The 12,225-nt window shown below is 26.9% G+C and overlaps 1 protein-coding gene across 1 annotated transcript; it reads right to left on the bottom strand.

Annotated features, from left to right (window-relative positions):
- Positions 1 to 10,066: 10,066 nt before the first annotated feature.
- MRS44_007127 (uncharacterized protein) lies at positions 10,067 to 11,019 on the bottom strand (the record flags this gene model as incomplete). The annotated part of the gene is made up of 2 exons (XM_046272931.2): positions 10,067 to 10,572; positions 10,629 to 11,019. 2 exons carry the CDS (start codon positions 11,017 to 11,019, stop codon positions 10,067 to 10,069), a joined length of 897 nt encoding a protein of 298 aa, XP_046129342.1.
- Between the last annotated feature and the right edge of the window lie 1,206 nt (positions 11,020 to 12,225).

The following is a 12,225-nucleotide window of genomic DNA, read 5'->3' as shown; positions in this document are numbered from 1 at the left end:
CCTTTTTATAATCTAGTTACTTTTCTAAGATACCTTTAAGGTTATATTTTTTTTAAGTTTAATTTTCTTTTTAATTAAGTTTTATTTTATCTTTATTTATACTTAAATATTTATATAAAGTTATTTTTATTTCTTTATTTTATATTATTTTATTTTTTCTTAAAGTTTTTATTAATATATATCTTTATATATTATTTAGTATTTATTAATATTGCTTTGCTTTCTCTCCTCTTATATATTACCCTTTAGGTTTTATAAGTTTTTAAAAGACCTTTTACTTAGAAGGTTAACTTTTTACTTAATATCTAATTATTATTAATCTAATTAGCTATGTTATTCCTCCTCGCCTCTTAGAAAATCTTAGTGAGGTTATTATAAGTTTTATATATACTTGCATTTGGTTTTTATATTACTTACCTAGTTATATAAGTCTATTATTTAGGCTCGCTCCTTTTATTTACTCTTACTTACTTATATTTTATAGTATTATATAAAGCTATTATTACTTCTATATTTAGTAATTATATATTTATATCTATAATATAAAATATATTTTATTATTATATTATTAAACTTTTATTATTATATAACTTTTTATTATTGCCTTTTGCTATGCATTAAGCTTACTTTTTTTAACTTATGTACTATAAACTTCCTATTCTCTATTATTATATTACTCCTCCTACCACACCTTAATAAAAATTAAATCATACCTCTCCCTATTTCTATAATAATATTATATTAATAAATCATACCTTAATTATATCTTATTATATATACCTTACCACTATTAATTAAAATCGCTCTGCCTCTAGGCGCCTTAATACCTCTAGCATTACTATCTAAAGCAATCTAAAAAATAAGATAATAATATAGATAGTCCTTAAAGACCACCGGGTAGTTTATCTTATACTACTAAATAAAAGATACTCCTTCTAGTGCGCCTCTTATTACTATATAAATATACCCTTTAGGTAACTTATTATAACCTAATAAAATACTTATTATATAATAAAGGGAGGACCTATTATTACCTACTAATCACTTCATAATTACCCCCTAGGAGCTAAATAATTACGGTAATTACTTCGTAATTACCTATAATTACTTATATAATTACTCTAATTAACCTCCCGGAATTAATAATCATAATAAAACCCCCTAAGTATATAAAATACCCTTATTATACCTTTATATATAATAGCTACTTTAGCTATTAATATAACTTAGTTATACTTAATACCTTTAAATATATTACTAGATATAACTTATACCCCATATAAGATAATATGCCTAATCCCCTACTAATATAAACCTAGTATAACTAGTTTATCCCTTAGGAATATATATAACTATTATATATTAATAGCTCTTATTTAATAGATTACTCGTATTACCTTAAGTAATATTAAATATAATAGCTACCTAGGCAATTCCTATAAATAACTATTAGTAAGTCCTACTTATTAATTACCTACCTATACCTATCTTAGTTAACCTAGACAAAGATATAAATAACGCAGATAGCTCTAATAATAAAGAAAATAAATAACTATAGGCCTAAATTACTACTATAAGCATAGAAATAAATAGACTCTGCGAACTTATCGAAAAGATAGGCAAAAACTAGTATATCTAAAATATAAAATACTTAGATAATATCTAAAATATTACTAATATAATAGCTATTACTATAAATAAAAAGGATATAAGAGAAATCCTAAAGCTAAACCCCCTAGAACGCTTTAATAAAATAGCCTATAAGCTATCTATATTCTTTACCTAACTAAAGGCATTTATAATATATTACCTAATATAGTTTACCTTAGCTATTAGTAAGGTCTAATACGCTATAGGAAGACTTAAAGGCTACGCTATTATATAGTTTAAACCTATTATAAGGAAATACCTTATAATTCTAGCTAGCTAATATTTACTATATACTTATTATCTCTACTTAGACTATAAAGCCTTTAAAGTAGTACTCTAATAAGCTTTTAAAATTATTAATAAGAAAGTATAAGCTAAAAGAGAAATTAAGGCACTTAGATAAACTTAATTTACCTTAAAATATAAAATAAAATACCTCTAGCTCGCCTTAAAGCTTAACTAAAATTAAGAACCCTTAATATTATTCTTCTTTAATAAACTAAAAAAGAAAATATAAGCTAAACTCTATAAAAAAAGCTAACCTAATAACCTAGTTAATTATATCGGCTAAGCTATTAAGATTAATAATTAATAATTCTCTTAGAAAAAACTCTAAAACCCTAAGTTTAGTAATAATAAGACTAATAACCCCTGATTTAATATTAACTAAAATAAGAAAAAAAGTAATAATACTTCTTATAGCACTAAAGCTAGCCTTATAGTACTTAGAGCTATATAAAAGGGCAAATAAAATTACTAAGGCCTTAAATGCCGCTATTACTATAAGATAAATTATATTAAAAAGGTCTATTATAAAAAATAATAAGATATTAAGGAAGGATATTATTAACCTAATTAATAATAATCCCTCCCGGAAGGTAAGAAATATATTAATACGGCCTAGTAAGCCTAATAGGAAGATAAGGAACCCTAAACTACGATCTAATTAATTAAACTTATTATGATATTATAAAGTAAATATAATATATTAATAAGATAAAGTTAAGATAAATATAAATAAAAACTAAATAAAAGAGTATCTTATAGCTAGGTAAAATGCCCTAGAAAATAACTAAGGGAAACCTAAAACGCATAGTAATAATTACTCCTAGAACTAACTAAATAAAGAAACCTTATATTAAATATAATAAATAATAAAAGAATTACTATTATAATTACTAGAAAGCTTAAATAAAAGAAAGAAATAATATTAGTAAAATAAAAATAATAAATACCCCTAATACTAGCTAAATAGATAAACTATAAGAAAGCCGCTATAAAAGGCTTTTATTATAAGAAATAAGTTATAAGATATAATAAATATTCCTTACTATTATTTATTATATACCGCAGGGATTATTAATAAGATAACCCTATATAATATAATTATAATTTATGCCTATAATATTAAATTAAAGTATTATAAAAATATAATAAAACCTATAAATAATAAAAATAAGCCCGCGATAATAAAAAACCCTAATAGATAGACTAGCTTACCTAAGTAAATAGCGCTAATATTTACTAAACTAAGATTAAATATAGGATAAAGAAATTATAAAGGGAGTTATATGAATTATATACCTAATAATAAAAGATAAGAAAAAGTAATAAAAAACTATAGAAAGAAGAAAATTATCCCTACTTATATAATAAAAATAATAACTAATATTAAAATAACCTATAAGAGAGATATATCTAGACCGCATAAGAATATATAGATATAGTAAATATATAAGAAATTTATATCTAAGCCTACTATAAGGAACTAACTAAAAACCTATAATATTAAGAAGTATTTAACCTATAAGATAATATATAGATATACCCTATATATAAGGAATATCTTAATATCTCTTAGATATCTTATTAATATTATTAGTGCAAAGAATATAAGAAAAAAAAATAAAAATAAGATTACTTCTCTATTACCCTATTAACTTAATTAAATAATAAACCCTATATATAATATAAAATAAAAAGCTACTAAGTATTTTACTAATATAATATTATTAGCATCGCATATATATAATACCACGAAGACTTATACTAAGCTATTTAAAAGCATAAATAAACTATTTATAAGGTAAAAGACTAATAAAAATAAATTAGCTAAGAAAAAGTATTAAAAAAATAAAAACTAATAACTTAGTTAAAAGATAAAAAAAATCTAAGATAAAAATAAAAATAATAATACTAAGACTAGCTATATAGCTAAGATAATATATATAACTATAAAATATATAATAATAGTAAATATAAGTATAACTATATTAGCTATATATTATTAAAAAACTAGGAAACCTACCTATAAAAGGGCTATAGGCAAAAGAATAAGCTATAATACTATAAAGGGCCCTATATATTACTAAAAGAGGATTAATATAAAGATATTTTAAAATACTAATATAAATTAAGGGAAAATAACTATATGCTTTAATAAATAATAGAGCTAAGTAAAATCTATTTAACCTAAGGATAGTAAATAAGCTTAAGCTATTATAAAGGTATAAGATAAAACCTTATACTATAATTAACCTTAAAGAGAAATAATTTAATTATAATAATAAAGTTATTAATAGTAAGATTAATTACCTTAAAGTTTTTATTAAAAGAAAAAACTAAGGAATCTTATTTAATATTATACCTATAAAAAGCTATGACCTAATACTTAGGTACCTATAGTTATGCTAATTTAACTTATATTTTAATTAGAGGATTAGCTAAGTGCTCTCTTTTAATAATAAAGTATTTTCTATAATAAATAATAACTTAGAAGATAATATAAGATCTTAAACTTTTATTAAAGATATTAAAGAAGTTAAGTAAAGGTAAATATAAGATACCTCTTTACTTAAAAAAATATAATATAAATAATATAATAAATAAAAATAATAAAATTAGTAAATAATTATATATATTATATAATAGTTTTAGTAATTAAAAAAAGACCTTAAATAAATTAAGAAAATACTTAAAGGAAAATATCTTAAGAATATATTAATAAAGTATTATATCTATAAGAAACTCTTCGCAGAAGAACTTAAAATAGGTCTATTACTATATATATATTATAATTTAGAGATTAAATTTATTAATAAGAAGTAACCTAGCTTTAGTAAACTCTACCTACTTAATGCGATATAACTACTAGTATTAAAGAAATATATTAAAGAAATACTATAAAAAGGATATATTAAGGAAAGTAAGTTATTTATTAGATACCTTATTATATTTATCTTAAAGAAAAATAAAAAACTCTATCTTTATATTAACTTTAAAATACTTAATATTATTATAATTAAGGATTATATATTATTACCCCTTATTAATAAATTAAAGGATTAACTTTTTAGAATAAAGTATTTTATTATACTTAACCTTAAAGGAGCCTATAACCTTATTTAGATTAAAAAAGGATATAAATAAAAAACCACGTTTTATACTAAGTATAGACTATTTAAGTATCTTATTATATCTTTTAGACTTACTAATATACCTACCGCATTTTAATAAATAATTAATAATATATTATAAAAATATCTAGATATATTTATTATATATTACTTAGATAATATTCTTATCTTCTTTAAAATAAAAGAAAAATATATAAAATATATCTATAAGGTATTATAAATACTATAAGATATTAACTTATTAGTAGATCCTAAGAAAAGTAAATTTTATACCTCTAAGGTAAAATTCCTTAGATATATTATCTCTTATAATAAGATATATATAGACCTTAAAAAGGTCTTAGTAATTAAGGATTAAAAAGAATTAACTAATATTAAAGAAATATAAGCCTTTCTTAGTTTTATTAATTACTATTATAAATTCCTTAAATAATTTAAGAAAATTATAATACTATTAACTAAACTTATAAAGAAAGATAAAATATTTATATTTAGGGATAAGATATAAAAAGCCTTTTATATAATTAAGGAGCTTATCCTAAGTAAACTAATACTTAAGATATTTAACCTATCCTAATTAATAGAACTTAAGATAGATATATTAGACTTTGCGCTAAGAGCTTAGATTAGCTAATAAAATGATAAAGGACTTTTATATTTAATTGCATTTTATTCCTATAAGCTATATAAAGTAAAACTTAATTACCTTATTTATAATAAAGAATTCCTCGTAATTATTAATGCCTTTAAGGAATTCTAATACTATTTTCTTAGAAGTAAATACTAGATTAAGGTATATATAGATTATAAGAATATTACTTACTTCGCTAAAACTTAAAAACTTAGTAAATAATAATTATAATATATTAAATACTTTTTAGAATTTAATTATATTATTATCTATATTAAAGGAATAAAAAATAGCTAAGTTAATGCTATTAATTAATAACCTAACCTAGATACTAGAAAGATTAAAGCTAAGAAATAATTATTATATTTTATATTAGAAAGATACCTTAAATAGAGGTTTATTAGGCGAATAAAGAAACTAGTACCCTTACTAAAATACCTTATACTTATTAGGAAATATAGGCAATAAGTTATAGACTTTATTAACTATACGCGAGGCTATTAATAATAAAAAGATAGACTTTAAATTTATAAAGGAAAACTCTTTATTTTTAATAAAGTATTTTAAAATATCTTTAATTATTACTATTATTAAGCTATATATTATAGGAGTCTAAAAGAAATAACCTAAGTTATATAATAATATTATAATAACTATAAACTCTTATATAAGGTATAAAAATATATATTTTATTATAAGAAATACTATAAATAAATTAACTAATAAATTTAGGAATAATAAAAGAAATTAAGACTTTATAAATAATTTAGAGTTACTAGAGTATTATATTAGACTAATAAAGCCGCCTATATAGTAGAATAAAGTAATTTACTCTTAAAATAAATCCTAGAATATAATAAGTAACTCTTAGATACTAAAAAAATAAATAAATAATAAGTCCTAGATAAATTATAATATAAACTTATATATAAGATATATAGTTATTAGCTATATAGATACTAGGGAATTAATAAAACCCTAAAATAAATTAAAATAATATTTACTTTTCCTAGAATAAAAAAGATTATTATAATAATTACTAATTAATATAACTTTTATATAAAAACTAAGGTATAATACTATAAACCTTACGGGAAACTATAACTACTCTTAGTTATATAATAATTATAGGACTCTATTACTATAGATTTTATTACTAAACTACCCTTATTAAAAGAACTAGCTATTAGAAACTTCTATAATAATATTCTTATTATTATAAATAAACTTATAAAATTTTCTTATTTTATATCTTATAAAGAATTAATAATAGTAAAAGAATTTACTTATCTTTTTTACTTTTATATCACTAAGATATATAGCTTACTACTAGAAATTATTATAAATTAAGGACTATTATTTGCCTTAAAATTTTAATAGAGCCTCATGGGATACTTAGGAATTAATTATAAACTCTCTATTATATATTATAAGGAGATAAATAGATAAATATAATATATAAATTAAATATTAAAATAATACCTTTAATGCTATATTAATTATAAATAAACTAACTAAGTTAAGAAGCTACTAGCTATATAGCTAGCCTATAATATAGCTATAAATAAAAATATAAAGATTATATTAGCTTATATTAACTTTGGATTTATATTAGATATATATTATTAAATATAAGATATTATTATTAACCCTAAGGTAATCTTTATGAATAATTAATTAAAAAATTTATATAAAGAAATAAAAATAAAACTTAAGTTTATTAAGAACTAGATAATAAATTATATTAATAAGAAAAGAATTAAGGGATTAATCTTCTCGGAGGGAAATATAATTTACCTCGCAATAAAAAATATTAAAATAAAATAATAAAATAAAAAACTTAACTATAAATATATTAGACCTTATAAGATTAAATAAAAAATTTTAAAATATAACTATAAACTAGACTTATTACCTAAGATTAAGCTCTACTTAATCTTTTATATTTTATTACTTAAATTAATAAAAAATACTATTTAAGTTAAAATTAGTAATAAGCCTAAAATAAAAGTTAATAGATTAAAAAAGTATATTATAAAAAGTATCCTTAATATAAATAAGATTAATAGTAAAATTATATACTTCGTTAAATAAAAAGACTACCTAGAATTAGAGAATATATAGGAATTACTAGAATACCTTACTAATATATAATACCTCTTAAAGGACTTCTATTAATAATATTAAAAGAAAAAATAAAAATAGTATTCTAGTTAATAATATCTATAGCACTAATAAGCTACGTAGCTATTATAGCCTTTAATTCTACCCTCTTGGCCTTATCTAACTTATCTAATAAATTTAAACCCTAATATATTATCGCTATGCCTCGCTTATAAATCTACTTTTTTTAGCGATATAAATATATTAGGCGAAAAAGCTACTTATTTACCTACTATTATAAGGTAATTAATTCCTTCTTAGCCTTCTCCTCCTTAAGCTTAAGATAATATTTTTTAGCTATAAGATAAGATGCTAATAAATAAGTTAATAAGAGAAAAGGAAATACTAAAGCTAAAAAAATCATATATACCTATAGAAACTAATACTCCTAAACTATTATAAGCGCGACCTTAGCGGATATACTTTAAATAATAAGATATACCCTTAAGTATCTTATATTATAAATACTTCTAGGTATAATTTAAATAAGATATAACTTTAAAACTTATTTCTTTAATTAATTTAAAAAAATAATAATAGCGCATAATTAATTAAGATTTTACTTTTAATATATTATTAATATCGCTAAAATATTTAAAGAAGGAAATTTAATAAATTAAGAAAAGTTAAGTAACTAACTTTATAGGCTTTAAGGATAAGACTTAATAGAGAGGAGATATTATATTATAACCTAATAAAATACTTATTATATAATAAAGAGAGGACCTATTATTACTTATTAATTACTTCATAATTACCCCTTAGGAGCTAAATAATTATAGTAATTACTTCGCGATTACTTATAATTACTTATATAATTACTCTAATTAACCTCCCGGAACTAATAATTATAATAAAACCCCCTAAGTATATAAAATACCCTTATTATACCTTTATATATAATAGCTACTTTAGCTATTAATATAACTTAGTTATACTTAATACCTTTAAGTATATTACTAAATATAACTTATACCCCGCATAAGATAATACGCTTAATCCCTTACTAATATAAACCTAGCATAACCGGTTTATCCCTTAGGAATATATATAACCATTATATAACTTATCCCTTTATTGCTCTCCTCTTTGCTCCTTACTTATTATAATAAAAGAGGGAAAAAAAGAAAGTAAAATAAGGGTCTCTATCCCTTATATATACCTAATAATAATCTAGCTACTTTATAACTAGGCTCTCTCTTAGATCGCTATGGTTATTAGCGCTAATGCTACTTATTATTAGTTCCTTATTCCCTTACCCTATTTAGGCCTAGATCCTAGGATAAGCTACTTATATAGCTATAAAGGAAGATCTCCCATTAGTTAATAATTACTAACTATTAAAGATATTAATATATACTCTCTTTCTTTTATAACCCAAAGGGTATAATAATTACTATTATTAATACTTTTCTTATTTTATTTATAAAAAGTTATTTGCTCTTATAAAGCGATAAATATAATTTAATATAAAAAATAAGATTCCCTAAAATCCTTTATCTCTCGACGCCCTTCTTATAGGCTACCTCTCACGGCCTAAGTAATCCATAGACTACTATATAATTAGGTCTCTAACCCTACTGCATGCATATTAACTAATAACACTAATCTTATAGGAGTAGCGGTATCCGCTTTATAGCCAGATCATACTACGCTCCGCCATTAGTCCCGGTTCTTCCACTCCCTCTCTCCCCATTCGCTCGTCTCCGCCTCGTCTTATATAGGTCCCCACCCTGCCTCCACTCACTACGTTCCCTCCCGGCCTTACTAGACAGACCATTCCGTCGTCCCTCCTCTATGGTCCTACCAACTGCATCTCGCTCACGCTCGTGCTTATTAACTGGGGATATCAACCGACTGCGTCTAGAAGATAATTATTCCACTGCTTAGACGTCCCGTCCTATATCCTAAGGTCCCCCCTTAAACTAAAGTTAGAGTTAGCCTTCGGCCATAAGGGGGGACTTTTTCCCTCACTATATTTAGGTGCGGCTTATTATACTCGCCTAATAGTGCCTTTTTATAATCTGGTTACTTTTCTGGATACTCCTAAGGTTATATCCTCTTCGAGTTTAACCTTTCCTTTAGTTAAGTTTTATTCTATCTTTGCTTATATTTAGATATTTATATAAAGTTATTCTTATTCCTTCGTTTTATATTATCTTATTTCTTCTTAAAGTTTTTATTAATATATATCTTTATATATTATCTAGTATTCGTCGATGTCGCTTCGCTCCCTCTCCTCTTGCACGTCGTCCCAACGAAGGCCTAGTGAAGTCTCTATGCTGAAGCAGGTATCGCTAGGCTGTATGGAGTACGTCTTGCACGTCGTGGGGATGCAGAGCTTGAGGCCTTCGGGGACCTCGAGGCAGTTATTAATGGCGTCTTGGTTACCGACGTAGAGCAGATAACCAGAGACGCCCTCGGCCTTGGAAATGGAGTCGCAGGTATCGCCCTCCTTGGTCGTGTAATACTTGCTGGTAAGGCAGAAGGGCGTCTCTTTCTCTTCTTCCCTGAGAGGAGGCGGAATGTCGGTAGGACCTGAGCCTCCGCACGTCTTGTAGACAAGCTCCAGTTGCTCCTTGTAGTACTCATCGTAAATGGAGTACTGTGAGGACTGCATCATGGCAAGACGTCGACGGTAGCAGATGTGACAGAGTTCTTCGCGAGGCATCTCCTCGCCATCGTCGATTTCAGAGAACTCGTCGATAACATCTAGTAATCATCGTCAGCGTTGGTTCCTTTTTCGTATGTATTCAATGATAACTTACCGTTGCAATATTTCTTCGTCTTTGGATCTTTGACACACGTCTCATTCCAGCCGGCCCAGATGTTACCGCCATACCGCGTCGGAACAAAGTCACTGGAATTGGCGGTTTCGTCGGCACAGTCCTTGGAAACCGTGTCAAACCACTTGCGAAGGGACGCAGAGCAGGTGCCGGTACAGATCTCGTCGGTAAGAGTGACGTTCTCAAGCGAGCCTCGATAGCTCAACTGCATGAAATCGCGTACATACGAGTTGCAGGCGATGTCGGCCGACAAGGCGCTGACGCAGGCCTCTCCAATATCGTACATGTCAACAACATCTTCGGCTTCATAGATGCGAAAGGCACCTGCCCTGACAAAGAGGCCAAAGGTAAAAATGTGTTTGAGAGTAGCCATGGTGTGTTGGTGACCGTTTGCTGGCTGAAAAGATCAAGTTCGAAACTTGCTGGACTTCTGAATTGGTGACTCAAGATAAGCACTGGATCAGCCCGTGATTGAGTAGGAGGGTACTTGCAGGCGCTCGGAAAAATTCCACATGGCCTGATGCTACGCTAACCTTAATTTTGTTCAGATTATAAAGGACCAAGATCAAGGACAAGGTGGTATTGCCGAGGTCGGTGTGCAGCTGGTGTAGATGAACGGAGGATCTTTGACTGGGCATAGCAGGCATCAGTTTTCACGCTCTCGTTCCGGCCCGATGCACTGATGGGCTCGGCGTGTCCTGTCTGGGGCCATGCGCCCGATGTCGCTTGACATGAACCCTTGACAGACGTTTGTCTCGCTCATGTGCATACGGCCATGATCCGATGGCCGATACTACGTGCAATGCTGGAAATTACAAGGTCACGAATACGAGGCATTTTGCATGCACAAGGCAAGAACCAAAGGGGCTGGAAAGAAGCCGGAAGGGATCAAAAAGCCCTTTCCCCTGTCTGGCGAGGTTTTTGCCCCAGTCTGTCTGTTTTGATATAATGCTGTGTTGGTTGTTGGTTTTAAGACCGGCGACCCCACGAGGCTAGCAGGGGTTCAAACACCCATGATCGTCAGGGTATTTACTCGCAAGTCACGGTGAGCATTCGGTTACTCAAAAGCTCGGTGAAGTGGAGCGCTATGGGTCATTTGTGACAGTCTCCGGAGTATTGCACAGTTGAGATGCGAGCAGCCCACCACCCTTGTGACCATGAGTTGGGACCAGGACCCAAATTACAGGCCGGGGTCAAGGTCAGAGTTTGGCCACCCCTGCAATTTACAGGTAGAGGACCGAGCGAGCCGGACAGATGTTTGCTGGTCTTCTCTAGGGATCCGAATGGGGAGAGGAGTGGGGTGGGTTGGCCCAACAGGAGCATGATATCCAACGATGTCTGTCTTGCCCAAGAGAACGGCAATATGTATGAGTAGTAAAAGCTCACCTCTAAGATGCTTTTATTTCTTTCTAGACGCCAGCAAAACATCAGTTCTTTGTTCAACTGAGCTTTTCATCCTAAACCACCAGATCTCTTCCTCTGTCCCTTATGTCTCTGTTTCCTTGATATATTCTCTGGACTGGTATCTCTTGGACATTCATTCATTCTTTCAATCCCTCAAAGGCTGAAGGCCTGAAAC

The sequence above is a fragment of the Fusarium solani genome (assembly GCF_023522795.1).
Source record: "Fusarium solani strain SB1 chromosome Unknown bctg00000004, whole genome shotgun sequence".
Classification (NCBI taxonomy): domain Eukaryota; kingdom Fungi; phylum Ascomycota; class Sordariomycetes; order Hypocreales; family Nectriaceae; genus Fusarium; species Fusarium solani.
The sequence above is the reverse complement of the archived record's forward strand: the minus strand, read 5'-3'. Positions and strand labels throughout refer to the sequence as shown.